Source organism: Pezoporus flaviventris, unplaced genomic scaffold (genome assembly GCF_033815535.1).
Source record: "Pezoporus flaviventris isolate CSIRO_AGI_PZ_B2104156 unplaced genomic scaffold, CSIRO_AGI_Pfla_v1 ptg000036l, whole genome shotgun sequence".
NCBI classification, from domain to species: Eukaryota; Metazoa; Chordata; class Aves; order Psittaciformes; family Psittacidae; genus Pezoporus; species Pezoporus flaviventris.
This window is the reverse complement of record NW_026892584.1, coordinates 12,452,742-12,473,623: the sequence shown is the minus strand read 5'-3', so window position 1 is coordinate 12,473,623 and position 20,882 is coordinate 12,452,742. Positions and strand designations below refer to the sequence as shown.

Below are 20,882 nucleotides of genomic sequence, written 5' to 3'. Positions count from 1 at the left end.
GAAGGGGGGGAGGGGCAGGGAGGGAGGAGGGTTGGTGCTTTTCTAGAAAACAAAAGATGTTCAATAAATTGTTTAGATGCAACATGCTCAAATGCATTATAGGGAAAGCATTATGTACCTGGCAACTGGTATGTTCTAGCACAGAACCTCAATGTTTTCTTTCACCTTCGCTATGGGAGCAATTGAGATGTATTATGGTATATATGAAAGTTGATTTTGATACACAGCTTATAGTAGAAGCTAGTCCACCTTTTTTATTCTCTTACATGTGCCCAGGTTTTGAAAGTTGCAATTCTAGCTGAGAAATATGCAGTGGATTATACCTGGTATGTGGATACAATCTTGAATCTGATTCGCATTGCTGGTGACTATGTCAGTGAAGAAGTGTGGTATCGAGTTATTCAGATTGTCATCAACAGGGATGATGTTCAAGGGTATGCAGCAAAGACTGTTTTTGAGGTGAGAATAACTATTTTCAATTCACTTTCAAAATGAGGTAGGAATTAAATAAACAGAGTGTGATCTAGGAGGTGTGTGTGCTTCCCTGTGTTGGGGAGGAGTAAAAATGTGATCCTGAATATTGCAACAAAGTACTGCTGAAGCATCCGTAAAACTAGCATCATTGATTTTTCAGACTGAGAGGCCACATTAAGTTGATGAGAAGCTTCTCTGGCTTAAGTGATATCAATACACCTAAGTACTGTTCTGGTCTTGGTGAGGGAGGGCAGGGTGGGTTATGCTGGAGTTTTTGCTATTTTGGTGGATGGCACTGAATGAAAGGCTTAGTAAGGAAATTGCTATACCTGGAAAATTACTGAAATGTAGTAAAAATAGAAACATTTTATAGGGCAGCTTTTTATTTTTCTTTTTTTTATTTTTCTTTTTGTGGGTTTTTCTTATTTTGCTGTTTTTATGTTTTTTTCTGGTTTTGTGGTTTTTTTTGTTTTTTTTTTGTTGTTGTTGTTTTCTTTGTGTGTTGTTGTTGTTTTCTGTGTGTGTGTGTGTGTGTATGTGTGTTTTGGTTGTTTTGGTTGTTTTTTTTTTTCCCCCTTTGCATTTTCTGCATGCAGGAGTCCAAAACACTCAAAATAACTAACTCGGTCTTTCTGGAAGCATATACTTATTCCTTCTGTTCAGGATCTGATAAAACTGGAATTTGAACTGTTAAAGGAGAACACTTTCAAATGTCTGACCTTGTTGCTCTGACTTCATTTGGAGTCTTTATATGAGCTTTCCACTTCTGTTTCCCTTCCTGAATGTTTAAGCTGACTTTCAGAACTCATTCTTGCTATGTGTTTCTTCAGACTCAGTAAAGACAGTATTTTTTATCTTGGACAACTTCAGCACATTCTTGCAAGGTTTATATGAAGTATGTTAACATCCTTCTGACATCTCTGAAGATGTGAAGGAAACAAGCAGCTGTATTTATCCTCAGAAGTCCACAATCTTGCTAGATGGGCCTAAGAGCCCATTACTTGAGCAAGTTATGTTAGAGAGTCTTTATAAAGTTGTGCCACCTATTGTGCTTTTCTCTTAAGTGCTCCATAGTGCCTAGACCTGTGGTCTGCTCTTACAGGTAAGTAGAGTAGGCAACTGGACATGGAAGTGACAGAAAAGATATTTTTTGATACATTACAGGTCAATGACTGTTAATATGTTCTTACAGGCTCTTCAAGCTCCAGCATGCCATGAGAATCTTGTAAAAGTAGGTGGCTACATATTGGGAGAATTTGGAAATCTGATAGCAGGTGATCCAAGATCAAGGTAAAACACCTAAAATACTGACTTGAAATAATAACACTTTTGGTAAACAATCTTGATGTCTATTTAATGTTCATAAAGGCCAGTTAATAAATGATTCAGCTCTTGCTAGTAATGTATTAAGAATTATCATGTCTACATAAACTGAACAAATAATTTTTCTTCCCATCTTTTAAGTCCTCTCATCCAGTTCAACCTGCTACATTCCAAGTTTCATCTGTGTAGTGTTCCTACCCGAGCTCTGCTTCTGTCTACCTACATCAAGTTTGTGAACCTGTTTCCAGAAATCAAAACTACAATTCAAGATGTATTGCGCAGTGACAGTCAGCTGAAGAATGCTGATGTTGAGCTGCAGCAGAGAGCTGTTGAGTATTTAAGGCTTAGTACTATTGCCAGTACTGACATATTGGTAGGTATAAAGATTTTTTTTTTTTTTTTCCTATTCAGACCTCTGTAGCTATGTCTTCTGAAACAAGTAAACTTCAGTAAACCTCACCTGATTGTTCAGAAATCTTAACACAGGATGCTTCTAGTCTACCAATTCAGCTGCAGTCATCCATTAATTTAGAGCTAAAATCAAAGTTGTTAGTGCTTTAGTAGGACAAATGACTGTTAAAGCACGCCAATCTTGAGTGTGGAAGCCAGTGAAAGCCGGCATGGTGCAGGGGCCTGCAGTCTGCAGATAGCAGAGAGGTTCGTACTTTGTTTTGAGGACTTGATGGTGGACAGGAAACTTATCTCTAGAAGTTCAGTAGTTTAACCCAGTGCTCTTGGATCTGGGCAGAGCATGGCATGCTTAGTCTTGATAACTAGTAGAAGTGTAGGTCTGACTAGATCCTTGGATTATCTCTGGTTTCAGTCCAGGTCTGCTTGACTTAAGAACTGTTAGGTCTGGTATGATCTAATTTTTTATTTTGTATTTTTTGTATAATAGCACTGTAACAGGGAAGTAATATGCTCCTGCTCTCATAAGCAACTGCTCTGGGAGGACTTCAGAAAGTTTTAATATTTATTTATGTATTAAAAACAAGTCTAATCTGTCATTGTAAATAAACTGCATAGGCCTTTTACGTGTGGGTAATTACTGCTGCTTTTGCCTCATGCAGCCTATAAGGGCGTATCTCTTCAAAGATGGAGAAGCTGGTTTGGCTTTTTCTTTAAGTTCAACTAACATGCTTTTTTCTGTGATAAGGCTACAGTGCTGGAAGAAATGCCTCCTTTTCCAGAGAGGGAATCTTCTATTTTGGCTAAACTTAAGAAGAAGAAAGGCCCAGGCACAGTTACTGACCTGGAAGAGATCAAAAAGGAGAGGAGCTCTGATATGAATGGAAGCGCTGAACCTGCTTCTGTCAATGCCAGTGCTGTTGTGAGTTTAAAAGCTGTTCTTTCATGAATTTAGACACTGTGCAAATGAGGAAAGAATGGTTTCCTTAAAGTGGCTTTTTTGGGGTTTAAAACTTCTCACCTCAAATTTAAGACTATAGGACTTTGCTGTAAAGTAGCAGGGGAACATACAACTGCTTTTCCCCCCACTGCTTCCTTCTTTAATACAGTTTTCCTTTGAGAGTCTTCTCTAAATGGGGACAAACTGCAGCCAAAAAAAAAATACCTTTTATGTTGTTACTTTGACAAAATATTGCTGTAAGCTGAGAAATGGGAATTTCTTTGCTGATGAAATTGCAGCTAGGGTGAGATGATAAAATTAACATATTTAAAAGGAGTAAGTTGAATTTCAAGCTGTCAGCTTTGTCAAACATGGTAGATATCTTGCATCTTGTTTTGGGTTGTTTTTGCTAGAAGCAGACAACGCTTGACAATGCAGATGTCGTAAACCCAATGTAGTGTTGTTAGTGTTTATTTGACAGTACTGTTTGAGTTCAGTTGTGGTAGGTAAGGCCAGTTTTGTTTCTTCTTAGTTAAAGTTTTTAATCTTATTGTCAATTAAAGCTGGTAGAGTGAGTTGTTCCCATAATGTAATACTTGTTTTTCAAGACTAGCATAACTTGTAATTACATTTGAGATGTAGTAGCAGATAACCTAAGAGGAGGAAATACTGTAGCACACTCCCTGCCCAGTTTGTTAAAGCATAATCCTTTAGTCATTGCAGTATGTAAGAGTAGATGTTCGATGTGCAATGTCTTTGAATAGACAGAAATACTTTTCCAGCAGAAAAGATGCCAGACTTCCTTTACATGCCAAATTGACTGAGGTGCCTGGCAGTTAAAATTGTGTTATGCTTTGAGCTTCATTTCATGGGTTGCAGCCACTTAAGAGACTGTTGTTGCCTTCACCATTGGCTTTGGTGTGACCCATCTTAAGTGCCAAAAATATCTTCCAAATTGGAGCTCCAGTTGTTTGTTCTCAATATTCTTACCAATTGGCTTCTGATTTTTTTTTTTTTCTGGGGAATTTTTTGTTATACTGCATGTTAAATTCAGTCTTTGGAGTATATAAGAACTTTGTGTTGACTGACAAAACCAAAATTTCAGACTCAATCCAAGTGCATCTCATGTCTCAACTTCAGCTTATCTTGTAGGCTCCAGATGTCTAATACATGGGTATATTTTTTTAACAGTATGTGCTTTGTTCTTGCACATGAATTGATATGTTGTGTGGTCTCCGTTGCATGATTCCATGTCCTGGCTACTCAACTTTCTTTTTCTGTCTGAGGGGATAAAAAAACTTGAAGGTATTAAGCTCTCTACCTCTAGTGTTTGCAGCTTGAACTAGTTACAGGCTCGGCTTTTTTTGCTGGTTAGGTTTTATGTTGTTTCTAAGGTTTGCCAAGCTTCAAAAACCCAGGTCTAAACTGACTGTCAGTTTCACAGGTGCTGTGACGTTTTCATTCAGGTTTGTGTAAAAGCCACTGCCTTTCTTGCTGGATTCTTCATGAAAGAATAGCAACACTTTCTGAATTTTACTCTCTACAGTCATTAATCTCCCGTGAAATTCAGAGGGGAGAAAAGAGGGGGTGAGAAAAATTGTTGTGTTTCTCCTGCAAAATCTGATTCTAGACAGATGAATATTTTTTTATTACTATTATTCAATGTTATTATTCAGTGGTTAGGTGGACATAACTCTTAAAAGTGAGGAAAAAAAGAAAATCCCATCTGTAAATTACCTTAAATTGAAATTGACCTTAAATTGAAATGCAAGGTGGTAACTGCATTCATGAAGCCTCCTATAACCATCGAAAGCTTAATTTGGGGTGGGGAGAGGCACTTTGCCATAGCTTAGTTGTCTGTGCAAGAGAGCTTTGTTTTAATTTTTCCTCTAATGTTAACACCAAAGTGTATTGTCTTCCTTAGTCTACTCCTTCTCCATCTGCGGATCTGCTGGGTCTGGGTGCTGCCCCTCTCGCCAATTCAGCTCCCCCACCGTCCTCTAGTGGTAGCCTGCTGGTGGATGTATTTTCAGATTCAGCTTCTGCAGTTGCACCTCTTGCTCCTGGTTCTGATGACAACTTTGCGAGGTAATTAAGTCACCCTGTAAGGAACCTGAAGAAGAATCTAAAACAGGATTAGAGACAAAATACATGCAATAACTTTTGGTTTTGTTTCAGCTTATTGGATGCATTCCAGGGTGGTAGTTGTGCAGCAAGAGAGGTGTTCTTGAACTCTGTGGTGGTTGTGCTATCTTTATTGAATACCTTTGCTCATGAAAAAACTGAGTCTGTAGTAATCTGAGGATACTGGGTGCACAGTATTGTCTAGTTTTCATGCTAATTTATTTACTTTTTTTCTATGTAAAAGAAAGTTGCTTGTGCATTTCAGGATGTCTTGGACTGGGTGGTTAGCTAGCCTGATAAGAATATGTTTATTCTTATCTTATTTCCATAAAGTATTCTTGTGTCTTTTGTGTCTTGTGGAACAGCAAAATGGATTATATCCAGAGATAACTGGTTCTCAGAATTACAAGATCTGTTTAAATTGGCTTGCTACTGTCTGACACACAGACAGCATGAAAAGGGGACAAAAACACAAGCCCTTTTTTAAAGAGGTGTTTTGATACAAGTATCTAATTACATTACTAAGTATAATGTAGGTTCAGTGTGTTAATATTAAAAGCCACCGTGGCTACACTCGAATTTTATTTGGCTAAAATTTTGGAAATAATACAAGATTGAAGTATGTCTTTAAAAATCTTTTAAAATCTTTGAAAACCTTAGAGGCCAAAGAATTTCTGTTGTCCACGATCAGATTTTGAATGATGGCATGATAAAATTGCAATGAATCTTAATAGTAAAGGCATAATTAGTGCCTGGATCATTGAGACTTTCATGAAAAATCTGTAATAGGCAATGTATTGTTGTAAGTTTGCAGGGATAAAGACCTGATCCTGAGTTTCTCTTGAAATAATCGTGGTATCTAAGACAAAGACTTTAAGGAGCTACAGAGGCTTGTTAAAGCTTTTTTTTTTTTTTTTTTTATTTAAAGAGCTAAAAAAAAAAACAACAAAATCGCCAGACCCCAAACCCAATGCTAGTAGCTTCATAAGGAAAAGTCCAAAGTTACCTGAAAAGAGTTTTCTCTTTCTGCAGAAGAAAGTATAGCATTGCCCAACCGCTTGGTCTGTCTGTAGATGTTGAAATGCTTCTCTAATGATACTGAGAAGTTGCCTTTTACAGTTTCCTGCCTCTTTTTAGTGCTGTTGTCACTTTTGTTTCTAATCTGTTACTTGGGTAAGTCATTCTCTGTGTGCCTGTATATTCTTGCCTACTCTTGTGTGTTTTTGAGAACTGATTGCGCAGCTGTAGTTAAAGTGCCATTAAGGTTGATGAGGCCTCTGCTTCAAAGCACACATTTTGTAGTAGCTAGTATACATATACATTTATGGATTTGAACTAATTTTTTTTTGCTGTCGCAATTAAATTCCTAAAAGGATTTGGTTCTTTAAGAGGTATAAATTAAGCTGTTGAACATTTACAGGTGTTTCTTGTCTTTGGGAAGAATTGCTGGTTCCTAGCACAATCAGGGAGGGGTGGGGTGGGGGAAAGAAGTGGGGGAAACATTACCTAATGCCTAAAACCTTTCTAGGTGAACTGAGCTAGGGCAGCTAATAAATTTTTCGTGCATTAAGCTCAGCAGTGCCATTTTTGAGGAAGGAGGTAAAAGAAATAACTAAGCACTAAGCTGTCTTTACTAACTCCTGCTGTCTCTGTCGCTACTGCCTTTCTTCCTTTGTGCTGCCTGAACTAGCCCTGACCTGGCTTCATCTGAGGTAGTTTCTGAGGAACCAGCTGATACTGTGCATGATGCTGATGAGCTTTTTCACAAGTAAGCAATACTAAAACCTTGCAAGGCTGGGCAACTTCAAGAATATAGTTATAAAGCAAAACTATATTGTGCATTAACTTAATACCAGCAAAACTAGAGAAACATGTACTGTCAGACTTGTAACTGGAACACCTCTGTAGGTGCTGTGGATTTTATAGCAAGCTCATGAATACACTGCCTTTATGATTCAGTGCTGTCACACACTGCTCTAAAATAAGGCAGTGCCAGTTGTGTATTAAGTTTTGCAACTCTTCACAAAGAAAAACATAGAAGAGTAAATTGTCAAAAGTACTGATATTTGTGAATATGTTTTAAGTGCCTTGTATGCAAAGGCCTGATGTTTGCTGATCACCTCTTTCAAGTGAAGGGTGACAGAAAGGACAGAAACCACTGCAAAATGGGCTTCCTCTCTCAGAATGGAAAAAATGCAGCTCTCAGTTGACTTACATTATACAGAACTGGTGGAACGAGATTCTTTTTTCTTTCAGGTTTAAACAGTCAAAGCTTCAAACTTTTCAATTCAGCACCGACCTAATGAGTTTCGGAAGTTGTCAAGAATAAGAAAAACCCTAGTCTGTTGCCTGGTCCTTTAGATTCTGTGTGTGTGTGAATAGAGCATACTGTGGCTTCCTTCATAGTTTCTTAGATATCTTATTAAATAAGAATTTCAGTTCTTTTAGTGTCTTGCAAGCGGTGGTTTTGGTTGTAAAATTATCTTTTCTAACTCTGCAGTTTTCTGCAAAGGCCTCTCTCACAGACTGGTGTATTCTAGGTTAACCACAATCTTCATCCTCTATGTAAACCCTGAATTTTGTGGTTCTAAATATTGCTTAATATGGCTCAATTTAAAACAAGTTTTCCCTCTCTTCCCCTAGGTTTGTGTGTAAAAATAATGGAGTCTTATTTGAAAATCAGTTGCTACAGATTGGATTGAAATCTGAATTTCGACAGAACCTGGGTGAGATCTTTCAGGCCAACTGGTTAGCTGTCTTGCATTATCAACCCCAGTGCCAGCATGATATTGCAAATAGGACTTAACTTTTCAGCTACTGGAGAGGGAAATATGATCTCAGGCCTAGCCTGTTGTAGGATCTTCACTGTTTGCATGTCCCTGGCTCCTTTGTGGGGTTTTGGCTTGTTAAACTTTTTGGTTGTTTTGGAAGCTGAGGTGAAGTGGGAGTGATAAGTGGTGCTGCAAGCCCCAGCTCTTGCTGCCTTGTTGTAAGGTTGTGGTACAGCCAGGGTTAAAGAACTATTCTCCTCAATTTTTGTATCTTCGGCTTGTTGTATAGTATGATACACAGTATGTCTCATACATGTCTATCATAATATATTAATCCACAAAATATTAAAAATACTTAGGAAAGAGCTGGGAATCAAACACAGGTCAGCACTAGGATTGCTTGCTTCTCCCCTTTTGCTTCGCTTTTGGTGCCATAAAAACTTCTTTATATAAAAAGTAATGTTCTCTGGCAACTGAAAGAATTCCTCTGATTATTTACCTGCCTATATAACAGCTGCTGTGGGAGAGGTCTCATGGCTTCTTTTAATCTGTTACTGCATTTTTAACTGAATGTCATGGTAAGGTTAAACCATGTTAAACTATGCTTTGTCTTTAAAAGTTGTTTTGAAAAAATATTGAAAGATAATGTATTAGGTGTTTAGAGCACAGGTAGTTCAACATGATTACATGTGACATACCAAAAATTTTGGTGTCTTTTATTCTTTCTAGGACGTATGTTCATATTCTATGGTAATAAGACATCAACACAGTTCTTGAATTTTACTCCAACAGTAATCTGCTCAGATGACCTACAGTCAAATATCCTTAAATACAAGACCATGTGTTTGTTCTTATTTGGGTTTTGTGTTTTATGCTGCGTGACGTTGTAATAAAAGCTGATGGATGAAGGCATGGTGTCCTTGAACATGGGGAAATGAGAAACTTACTGATAACTTCCTAAAATTTTTGAACAGAGATGGAAGATTTTCTCCTTAAAGCTCTGGTTACAAACACAAATTTAACTGTTGAAATAAGGAGAAATTAGGCTTAATAAGTATGTAATGTAACCCAGTAGCTTTCTCCACTGTCATCAAGTGGCAGGAGTATAGATGTGGAGTCCTTTAAAATCCTGCATTAGCAGATAACTTCAGACTTAAGACAGAACATATGTACACAAAGATGATCATACTTTAAAATAAGCTCTCAATTTACAAGTCATCCTTAATGCTTGGTATTGCAGATTTAGATTTTCTGGGAGACTGTGTAATCAAGCTTGTTAGACACAAAGCATCACTGTAATATTCACATCAAAATGAGATAGTCCAGTGTTTTTTCCTGTGAAGTCTGTGCCTTCATACCTTTTTGAAGTCATCTTTCTTTGAGAATATCCAAATAACTGAGAATTGTGGGGGTTACTGCTTCTAGGTGTGTCAGTATGAAAACAAAACAAACACACCAGAACTTTTTGCTACAAAAATTGAGGTTTGAATATTCAGTTACATATAGAGAAACTTAATTCCTCATACAGCTTATTGAGGATTTTTTTGGTTTTTCTTAAGTTATCAATTCATTGCTGAGTTTCCTTAACCGCTTCTTATGCCTGAATCTTCAGACAAAGCCTGTTGACCCCACAGTGGATGGAGGTGCACAGGTTCAACAGGTTGTGAACATCGAGTGTGTGTCAGACTTCATGGAAGCTCCAATCCTGAACATTCAATTCAGGTAAAACACAGGATTCTAATGCTAGTGAACTGAATTATTAGATGGAAGAGGTTAAATTGGTCCTGGTCCTCTGGCTGAAGTGTGGAATATGGCCACCTAAAGTTGTCTTGGGTAGATGATGTACTTGAAAAATTGATTTAACTAAGCTTTAAGCTACAAGGGAAATTAGGGAATCCATTTGGAACAGTGAGGTTTAAAAAAAAACCAAGTAGCAATTGATAACATGTCTCCATGACTTCTCCTTCCGCTATCTGTATAAGACAGCAGTCTTCCTGTTTGCTTAAGAAATCTTGACAGGAATATATGCACTAACTTTTCCCTTCTGGAAACCAAGAACGTTTCCGCAAACAACTTGGACTGGAAATGCATGCAGCCAAAATTAGAATCTTACGTCCACTAAACATCAGTCTTTGGGAAATCCTGATTTCTGGACTACGTTCTGCTATTCTACTCTAAACTAGTTCTTACTGCTATGTTTTCACAGGGATATATTTTCAGTCCTTTAGATGCTATCTAGAAGGATAACAACCTATGCTGAGACAGAGATCCTTATTAGAAGTTCTGCCAATTCACTTTCACATGCAGTCTAAGCAGAGCATATTTATTCAGCAGTGGATTAAAACTGTATCTGAGAAATAACGTTATCGGTAGCTGATGGATTTTAATGATAAACAGTTGCACCTTCACCTTCGTGTTCATCCTCAATTGCTTGGTTCATTTAGGCTGAGAGACTGCTGGCACTGTGCTGCATACACCATGTTCTTTCTATTCCCAATTCAGGTATGGTGGAACGTTTCAAAATCTTTCAGTAAAATTACCCATCACTCTGAATAAATTTTTCCAGCCGACAGAGATGTCATCTCAAGACTTTTTTCAGCGTTGGAAGCAACTGAGCAAGTAAGATACAGTCTGTACTTGGGCTTGGGGCTCTTGTGAGCCACGGGGAAAAAAAGGGTATACTGGAACTGCAGCTCATACACTGCCCCATCCCATACATAATCCTGTGAGTTATAAACTCTCCCATTAGTTGCTATTGAACAGTGCTCTCTGTAATACATGTATCATGTATTTATTTTGACTTGTCTTGCAGTCCAAAACAAGAAGTACAGAATATCTTTAAAGCAAAACACCCGATGGATGCAGAGATCACAAAAGCTAAGGTGGGTGGCAGAGTGGTATTTTCAGTTTGTAGTGTAAGGGTAGTGGTATAAGCAAACTTTGTTAATCTTGGTTTGTACAGCAGTTGGATTATCCTGTTCAAGTTTAAGTCCATGTTGTGTTAAAGACGCTTGGGAGTGCTAGGTTGAATGGACTGTTTCTTGGTGGGGCTTGAATTAGATATATAGTTTGACTTGAAAGCTATTTAGGAAAATGCCAATTCATAAAAAAACAATTGGAAAATACTTCAAGCTTTAATTTATACTACAATTAGTAGTTAGAAAATAAAACAAGTCACATCTTACAGAACTGGCTGCTTTAGTCAAAACAGAAGTGATTAAGACTGGAATGGCTTTATCAAAAAAAAGGAGAGACTTATGTTGAATTTAAATTATTTCTCAGTTTTTCCAAGAACCCTTTTTGGGAACAGTTCATTATCAGGGTCATTTTGTCACTTCAAAAACTTGTAAAAGAAATGTTACTGGAAAATTCTTTAGTGTCTCAAACACTTCAAGTAAAAATTAGCCACCTACTTGTTTTGCTAGTTGGTGGTGGCTGTGCTTGGGTAGATTTGAAATTGGTGTCCCACTGTTCCATCCTCTAAATCTTCTGCGTTTCTTTCATAGATTATTGGCTTTGGATCAGCCCTACTTGAGGAGGTAGATCCAAATCCTGCAAATTTTGTGGGTGCTGGTATCATACACACAAAAACTACTCAGATTGGATGCTTGCTGCGCCTTGAACCCAACCTCCAGGCACAGGTATGTTTAAGTATCTACAGTTAAATACAAGGTCTTGTTTGAACTACATATCTGCATTATCTAGAAGTCTAGTGTTTACTTAAATCACCATTGCAATAGCTAATGGGGACTGCAGACTCCAGCAAGAAATGAAATTACAGCAGCTTGTCCTGGCCCAGTTTGGTAACCTGCTTATTCATAGCAGTTCCCTTCCTTATTGGAAGAGATCACTGTGTTATTCCAGACTTATTTGTGGAGTCTTACCTTCTCTTGAAGGCTGGAAACATTTTATGTTTCTGTATTGTGCACCTTGGACAATTAAGTAGAATTCCCTTTGCCATTTTAAATTAATAGAAGAATGATTGTTAAAAGATTAAACATAACAAATGAATGCAATGTTAAGAATACTTTTCATCAAGCATTTTGGTAGAGGTTTTATTGAAGTTAACTGAGGGCTGAAAAGTTTTGGGTTGTAAGTCTTGGGTGATGAGATTATTCAGGCTTTCCCTACGACATTTATTCCTCTTAAAGAACAATTTTGGATAGCATCTTGCTGTTAAAGCCTAAAAATGCTAGAACAGTGGTGCAGACCCTCTCTACAAGGGTTTGGAGATGTATTCCATCCTATGATTTGAGAAAGCAGTACTACTCAGTGGCTGGCTGCTTTTGAATGTTTTAACTTGAGGTCTTTTTCCTACCAAATCTAAAAAAAACACAGAAGATATAGCTGATAGCTTTTGCTAGTTGACTGTGCATTCATTTAATGCCAAACTGTGTTTAAAAACTAAATAATATTGCATGTGTTTTTCAGATGTACAGGCTCACACTACGAACAAGTAAAGAAGCTGTATCTCAGAGATTATGTGAATTGCTGTCAGAACAGTTTTAATATTAACCATGTCAGTTTGGTTTTCTTCCATTTATATCACTGTCATCATACTGCAAATAAATGTCTTGTACATCACTGTCTTGAGTACTGCACTGTTAACCATTATCAGCTCCCTGCCTTATTAGGACTTGACCCTTGTTTGAAATTAAGCCTATAAAATGTACAGTACAGGGAAGTGACTTTCCACATTAGAAATGGCTTTTAGTGCGTTACACAAAGGGTGTGTAGGCTCTCTTGTGCTCCTTTTTTCTTTGCAGAGGACCAGTTTTTAAACTCAGTAAAGGGAAATTTATTTAGGTGTAGTAACCAAGGATTTCAACTGGAAAGGGCTAGTAACGTTCTGCCTTAAGGAGCACCTGCTAAAGCACTCAGCTCTGAACTGAAAGAAACCAATGTAATGCTGCTCAGTAAAGTTAATTCGGATGTTAGAGTCAAACTTTATAAAGTGGAACATTGCCACAAGTCTTGTACTGGTTGGAAGGGCATGTATGTTTGAATCTGATTCAAGTGAACATTTATGTTGAGTGTCACCAATCTTTGTGTTTGAAAAAAGCCACAGGACCAGAGTCTTAAAGTATTAATCTTGTAATCCTTCACATCTAAATGTTTTGTGATCTCTGGAAAGTGGACTGAACACAAAAGCTATTCTTAATCCTGCTTGTCTCAGTGAGGTGAACTGCTCTGGTAGGTGGTGAATGGGTACACACTTATTCATGGTTAGTCAAAGTAAGGTTAAATATTCTCTTCTGTGGTTTTTGTTCCCCATCAGACTTAGCAAGTAGTAGTCCTAATGATATGATATAACTAACTCTACAGGGTCTGGTATTGTTGGGAAGAAGTGGGCCCCTGAAAGGCTGTGAGGCATGTGCTGTTTTAGATGAAAATGTAATTTTAAACAATATTTTTCTCCAATATACAGTAATGGTAAAACTCAAGAGATTGAATAACTGGTATTTGAACGGTTTCCTGTGTTTCAGTGGTGGTAAAAATACCCAGCATGGTGTAGAAGACTGAGAGCATGCTGAAGGCCCAAAATGGTCAGCTTGTATAGTGTTTTTTACAACCAAAGCCTTCGTAATGTGTTCCACATCAGCAAACTCTGCAGCCTCTCTGCAGAACTAATTGGGCACAACTTTGACTCAGCCCCAAAGGCTGCTCAAACTGAGCAGGCAAGGTAGCACAGTTAGAAACTGGGGGTGACTTGGCAGCGAGTGCTTCAAGTCGCAATGAATGAAGTCAGCTGCTGCTGACTACAGGAGACTTGAACCTCAGATCAAGATTTCCTCGTGGTTATTTCAGAGAAGTTTGGGACTGATGTCTTAGCACATATAGCCAAGTATGTCCATGAAATTAAGAGTTAGAGTGGTAGCAGTGAGGCTCCTGTCATGCTGCTCAGTGCACAGCAGGCGACAGGATTCTACTTGTTTGGGTGTGCCTTGCTTTTTTCTTCAGTGGTTTCAGCTGAATGATGGAAGTGGGTGATTACAGTTTGGTTTGGTTGAAGGCTAGTGGTGGTACTTGAGTGCAAGTGAAAAAAAGAGGAGCAAAGGTTTGGATGTGGGGTGTGGATTTTGGGAGATATTTTGGTTTTTTTTTTCCAGAAGTTACTGGTAGCTGTGGCTGTTGTGACTAGAAATCTGGCTAGAGACCTGGTCTCTCTGCAGAAGTTCTCTTGAGGCACTTTTGTGGCCTTTCAGTGGCTAATCAAGACTCTTGGATCGCAAACATTCCTTGAAAATCTTCATGAGCAGTTCCTGCAGTAAGGTCAGGAAGTTGGCAAAATATCAGTGGACTATCTTATGTTCTGTCTTGTTGCTACCATATGTCTCTTCATTAGTCTTGTTACCTTAACCATGCTGTTGACTGCTGCATTAAACATCTGATCTGCTGAACTAAAGGGAGTCTTGTCAAAGACAGGGGAGCAGCTTCTATTTCATTTTTACCACATCCTGTTGTGTATCTGTCCCCCTGAAAACTGTATGCCCTCATTAAAGGATATCTTGAGACACTGCGCTACTTCAGTTCACTGTGCTTTGGTTCAAGCTGTGCTAAAATGTGCATTTAAAACATGGGAAGGAGGGGGGTAAGGGAAAGTGTATTTTTCCGTGGTGACTGTGTTAAGCTTACAGTTGTTCACACATTGTATTAAATGTCAGCTCAATGAAGCCATGAGCAGAAAAGTGAACAAATTAAAGACAAATACTTGATTTCTTTTTTTTTGTGAATGATGGTTAACTTACCAAAGTGATGTATCCTGTCAAGCAGACAAAGTAATTTCTGCAGTAAACAGTGTTATTGTTTTTAAGTACAGTATTTTCAGGCATTGACATATGAAAATAACTGAATAGCAAAACAGGTAGCATATGTTCATTCTTGACCTACACTCCAGTATGTAACATTAATGGTGATTGTCTTATTTGTATAAAACAAAGTTCTGTCAAATTAAGTGGAGAATTTTCATATAGAATACTATATATTAGACTATATTCATCAGAAGAACGTATTAAGATTAAATAAATGATTAGAACAGTAATCAGACTGGCCTTTTTTTTTTTTTTTTTGTCTGGGGGCATGGAAGTGTAAAGAATACTTGTATTGAATGGTTGTTGGGAAACAGCGATTGATACATAATGGTAAATTACTTTCTGCAAACTACTGGTGTGTTGTGTTCAGTTGAGTCTTACCCAGCCTACAGATCTCTCCCCCCCAGGGAGGTTGTTTATGGCTTTTTGTGTGTGTAGGGTGTGAAGAGCCCAGAGCAAAACCAAACAACAAAGTAACCTTGATGTGAAATGATTTACAGTGTTTAACAACAGTAAGTATATTAAGAATAGAAGCTGTAATAAACTGGTATAGCAGTGGGGTATGGTTGAGGCTAAGAAGCGCACACCTGTATTAGGCAGGACACAGGCAGGACTTGTAAAAAATGTTGATGCTGTAAAACGTAATCTGAGGTGTTAAATAACCTCACTCAAGCTTTAAATGTATGCTGCAGATTTCCTAGTAGTTCTCCAAAACTTGCTAAAAGAAGAAAAACTACCGGGGTACTACAAGATTTTGTGCATTCATATAACTTCATCTTAACTGAATTGCAAACAAAGTACTAGAGTACTAGCAGCAAGTAGAAACCGCTTCTGAGTGAACTACCTGTGTCCTGTTAAGGCACATGGTCTTTGATTCCTTGGAGGGAAACGCCCTGCAGATCTCTGCTTTGTCCAAAATCCACTATGTCTGTTAATGATGTTTCTAAAAATGTCCCACCACACTAAGGGTACATTTAGAAACCTCAGAGTTACATTTTCATTAAAGTAGCACCTTGCTTTCTGATAGCGGCTGGGTAGGGATTACAAGTGCAAGTGCTGTGTCCACTCAAAGGACAGGGAACATACCACCTCAGTGGTCTCCCAGTGATGCAGTGGGCCATTACACAGGCCCTCATTCAACTGTAGTGAACCTAGTAGACTATTTTCTATTAAAATAATTGGTCAAACAATGAGGTAAGTTTGCAAATTCAATTCCTTCTACTTTATTTGAAAGTCAAATTTCTGTTACTGCACTATGCATAGGCCAGTTTTTAGCCTCTGGTTAAATAGTGCCCTCAGCAAGGCCAAACTGTCCCTGCCATGGTATTCTCTCCCAATACCCACCCTGCCCATGCTTTTTTCCCTCCCCTTCACACCCCCTGAATCCCTTCCTGATAAGGAATAGTTTATCAGTTAAGTTCATTGATGCTCCAGGTGCTTGCTCAGGATGCTTCACTGCAAGGCTGTCCTGTATAATCAATACAAGGGAACTCCAGCAGTGAGCAGTCACTATGGAAGTAGTAAATCGTGATTAGTGTTTAAAAAAAAAAAGAAAAAAAAACCCAACCAAAAACGGTGTCTGAAGCCATCTGGAGCTCTGGCTAGTGTATGCAACTGTCGAAGTCACAAACACAGCCACTAAATACAATTACTTCTCTCATGAGCCTTTTTCCAGGGTTATCTGGGTCTTGGCATGGCAGTTGAAGTTCCTTCTTAAGAAGCTGAAGTGGCCTACAGCAGCCACATGCCATGTTGACCACCATCTCCTCAACATTCAACCTGTTTGGAAGAGAACATCAGGATTTGTATGCAGCATTGTAGGCTTACAGCTTTTCAAGTATTTGAATGTTATTTTTCTCATGGTGGAATGTTTAGAGGAAAGAGCACAACCTTAAGAGTAAGGTTCTATCAACTACAAAACTAAAACACTGCAGCAACTGACTGGTCTTGGTTCTCATGATGAATGCTGTAAGAGTTCAGGTCTGCTGAGCTTCTGCCTTCCTGCCTGCCTTTTTGAGAATGAACTTTCAAAGGCTTTAGAGCTGTTAGTCCTCAGACCTCACTGGATAACTCGTAGTGTTTGATTTCCCCACTCTTCTTTTGCACTTCAGAAAATCATGAAGTATTTTGGAATTCTTTTAAGAGCTGTGCACTTGGAGCTTGTGAAAGGCCTCTGGAATATGATTTGTTAACAAAGATGCTAAATGGCAAAATATTTTTGTTAAAATCTCTGTAAAGGAGAGAAGTCTCCTTGGTTTCAATTAAAACAGTTTTTTAATCATAGCTTTCTTAGTGATTATGATGAACCTTTACTGCTAAAAATACTTCCTCCAGGTTCCCCAGCCCTCTTAAACTCTCAGGATCCAAAATCAGTCATTTGGTTTTCAAAATGCTGGGGAACACCTGAACTCACTTTGAAGGGGACAGCTCATAGCTTCAGCATAGATTTAAAGTAGTTACTGCAAAAGCAAAACCCTTCATTGCCTCCCTATTCTTGAACATAGTGTTTGCTTGGATTGTTAGGACTATTAGCTGTTTATCTCCCACATAACTGAACTCTGTAGTAGTGCTGCAGTGGCTTTAGTTGCATTGAAGCCTCAATTCTCTACCTGAAGAGTCTCCTAATAAGCAGGCAGAACTGCAGAGACTGTGACAACACATTTCAACTATAAAATATGCCTGGATTACACTGTTAGGACCACATTATGAGACAGTGGAAGTGACACTACATATTAAGGTGAGAAATTCCTTATTTTGCTGCCTTGGCTGCTTGAAAACAGCTAGTTGCAGCCTAACTGACCCTTTCTATCTTCTTAAAAGCAAAACAACAAAACCACCACCAACAAAGCAGTCCTCAAAACCTGCAGCACTTATGTCTGGGGTTTATAAAAATTATTAAGGAAGTGAGACAACATTCCTTGCCTAAATTGTAAATCCCTATGTACTAAATGACTTTATTAGCATTGTTTGTAGTTAGCTGACATACTGCAACATTTAATTACTAGGTAGATGCCAACCATATTTTCCTCCCTGAATTATAAAGGAGTGGTAGTTAACAAATACTACTATTTACAGATGGCCAAATAACACAAGGGAACAACTTCAGTATCTCATAATCTCTCAACTTACTTTGTTGAGGATGGACACGATCCTTCACAGCGGCTTAAAGTGACATTTGTAGAACAGCCTTTGTAAGTTACTTTTTCTTCATACTTGATTTCTCTGCAGTGCTCTGTCAAATGTAAGAGAAAAATTATAGCAGAAATTTATCTTAGTGGTCATGAATGACATTTGCCTTCGTACTCAGTTTCATGGAAACCATTCCTACTGCATGAGCCAATTAACAAGTTGCAAGTGAGTAACACAGCAAGAGAAGGTTTTAAACTAGGCATTGAAGATGCATGAGAGGATTGCCCTGGAGAACAAGCAAGAAAATGCAAGTCACTAGAATTGCAAATGAGAAAAAAAAACAAACAACACCCTATTAAGAGTAGAGTGCAAATTCAGACCAGCAGGAAAAAACAATTCACTGATGAGAAAACAAATATGCAAATAAAACAACCAGCTGGCCAATTGTGGTGGAATTATTTGTGGTTCAGTCTTTATAATAGATCTTACTTACCTGAAAGATGCTGAATGTAAACATTTCAATGATTGATTTGTTTATAGGCAGCCAGAAGTACACACCTTAGATGCCTGCCTGAAGTCTGTCTTTCGTTACTAGATAGAATCTGTAATACGACATAGCGGGTAATGACTAGATGTATTGAGCTGACGTTTTCTCCTGACTTGAAGCAAAACACTAAGCCCTTGATGAAGCAAAGAGCTGATGAAAACAAAGGTTTTCCAAAGAGTTTAAAGGTAGTATTTCACGTTTAGATTAAGAGAAACAAGGATATTGTGTACTACGAAGGCAACTTATGCACCTCTTGCCCTGCTTCTATAGAGTGCTCTGTATTCCTCCCAAGTTGCCTATCCTTGCTTCACCCTCAAGGTACATCACTGTACCTTGAAAACAGAAAAGAGTATCCTGCAAAAGAGAAACCAAAAAAAGCTGAAGTGGGCAGAAGGAGTTTATGACAGCTAAAGGGAAGACTGACAGGTAAGTCAGGAGATAACCTGGCCTAATAAAAGGTATTTTTTATTACAGTGCTTAACTGGGATTTTAAGATTAAAACCTAAATGATTCTGTAACTCTCCTGAGCATCCTTTTGGCCTCTTTAACTCAGACTTTTTCATGTTTATATCAGTATATAGTAGGGAACCTGTTGATACAAAATTAACTGGAGAAATGACAAAAAGATGGAACCAATTCATACATACAGTATCATACCAAAGAATAAGTAATGTAAGAATTCATACCTTCATGAATGAAAATATGTGCTAAACCAAAAATATGACATAGGAGATGATATGGCTATGCTTTACCTTGTGGCACTGTTAATGGTACAGCAGAAGACAAGGATGTTGACAGTCTAGTGGTGAAAGGAACTGATGTAGTGCGGGTAGTGGTTAGTGGTGTTGTTCGCAGAGAAGTCCTTTCTACTGACTCTGTAGAAGCAGTAGTAACAACACTGGGTGCAAAAGAAATTGTTGTAGACAAAACAGTTGGGCTCAAAACTGGAGTGGATGCGGGAAAGACACTAGTAGGAACTATTAATGAAGATGTTTTGCCATGTGGAATGAATGTGGTGTTTGGGGAGGAAAAATACGTACTGCTCTTAGCAGACCTAAAGGTGGAAGTAGTGAGGGGTGTAGGCTTAGGGCTGGTGGTTGGGGCTGATGTGGAGGAGACTGTGGAAGGAGTGGCAGACGGCAGCTGGGTACTGATAGGGCTGCTGGGGACAGGCACGGGGCTGGAACTTGGAGATGCCCTTGTAGGGGGGACCTTTGTGCTGCTTGTGGTGATGGCCTCTCTGGAGGCAGAGATCTTGGAGGTGCTGCTGGCGGAGGTGGTGGCGGCAGTGGTCTTGTGCATGGTCAGAGGTGGCACGATGTGTGGCATGGTTGTCTCTGTGTGGGTGAAGGCTGCTGGGAAGAAAGTACACAGTGACACACACTAGTAGACCAAGACAGGAAAGGAAGTAGGCAAAAGCACTGGGCTGGGAGCATGTGCAAGAAAAGCAACCCTGTAAAGTGTGGAGTTTTGTATGGAAAGAGGAAGAGTTGAGTTTCTGTTTCCTTCCCTAAGGAGGTGGGCCTCCTGCTTAGACCCATTCAGCACACAATGTGTGTTCCATTCAGCAGTGGGCTGGTCCTGGCTTCATGCCAAGTGCTCAACAGCTGCGCCCTCACTTCCAGATCAGCAGGAATGGGGATAGAATCAGGAGTGCAACTAAAGTGAGAGCACCTACGAAAACAAGTGCCCAAGCAGTCTGTGCTGCTATGAAGAAAAGGTGGGAGAAAGGAAGGCTGGAAGGAGGGAAGATACAAATGTGAAGGCTGGGAAAATGAGCAGGACAGGGGAAAGGCCAGGAGCAAGCCTTACCAGGCTGAGAGGAGATCCGCCAGGTTGAGGACACAGTTGGTAAGGAGGAATATACAGCTGAAGACATTGGGCTGGTTTTGGCAGTGGAGGGTGCAGAGGACTCTGTTGCACGTGACTCTCTCGGAGCGCTTGTTGTCCAGGAAGAAGGCTTGGGCCATAGAGTTGTAGGTGTTGGCTTGGGACTGGTGGTTGTGACTGATGTGGAGGAGACTGTGGAAGCAGGAGTAGGTGACAGCCAGGTGCTGAGTGAGCTGCTGGGGACAGGTGCAGAGCTGGGACTTGGAGACATACTTGTGTGGGAGACTTCTGTGCTGCTTGTGGTGATGGCCCCTCTGGAGACAGAGGTCTTGGAGGTGCTGCTGGCAGAGGTGGTGGCAGTGGTCTTGTGCGTGGTCAGAGCTGGCATGATGTGTGGCACGGTTGTCTCTGTGTAAGTGAAAGCTGTTGGGAGGAAAGTGCAGGTCTACTGAGGGTGACCAGGTAAGAGGGGAAGGCAAAGGCAGTAGGCAAAAGACCCAGGCTGTGGGCATGTGCAAGAAAGG

General features: G+C 39.2%; 2 protein-coding genes across 5 annotated transcripts in view; one reads left to right on the top strand and one right to left on the bottom strand.

Moving 5' to 3' along the window:
• The window catches only part of AP2A2 (adaptor related protein complex 2 subunit alpha 2), a 48,785-nt gene extending 35,407 nt beyond the window's left edge, over positions 1-13,378 (top strand). For 2 of the 4 annotated variants that reach the window (XM_061463152.1, XM_061463151.1), the window contains exons 11-23: positions 277-459; positions 1,667-1,764; positions 1,939-2,170; positions 2,954-3,127; positions 5,070-5,233; positions 6,960-7,037; positions 7,913-7,995; positions 8,770-8,849; positions 9,629-9,762; positions 10,543-10,659; positions 10,853-10,922; positions 11,547-11,681; positions 12,472-13,378. In XM_061463152.1, coding sequence (XP_061319136.1) covers positions 277-459; positions 1,667-1,764; positions 1,939-2,170; positions 2,954-3,127; positions 5,070-5,233; positions 6,960-7,037; positions 7,913-7,995; positions 8,770-8,849; positions 9,629-9,762; positions 10,543-10,659; positions 10,853-10,922; positions 11,547-11,681; positions 12,472-12,549 — 1,626 coding nt within the window. In that variant the 3' untranslated portion in view covers positions 12,550-13,378. The remainder of the gene's footprint in view (positions 1-276; positions 460-1,666; positions 1,765-1,938; positions 2,171-2,953; positions 3,128-5,069; positions 5,234-6,959; positions 7,038-7,912; positions 7,996-8,769; positions 8,850-9,628; positions 9,763-10,542; positions 10,660-10,852; positions 10,923-11,546; positions 11,682-12,471) is intronic. The other 2 variants (XM_061463154.1, XM_061463153.1) reach the window with 1 other exon arrangement.
• A 2,891-nt stretch (positions 13,379-16,269) lies between these two features.
• The window catches only part of MUC6 (mucin 6, oligomeric mucus/gel-forming), a 70,396-nt gene continuing 65,783 nt past the window's right edge, over positions 16,270-20,882 (bottom strand). The window contains 3 exon segments of the mRNA XM_061464246.1: positions 16,270-16,631; positions 17,982-18,084; positions 19,281-19,883. Coding sequence (XP_061320230.1) covers positions 16,454-16,631; positions 17,982-18,084; positions 19,281-19,883 — 884 coding nt within the window. The 3' untranslated portion in view covers positions 16,270-16,453.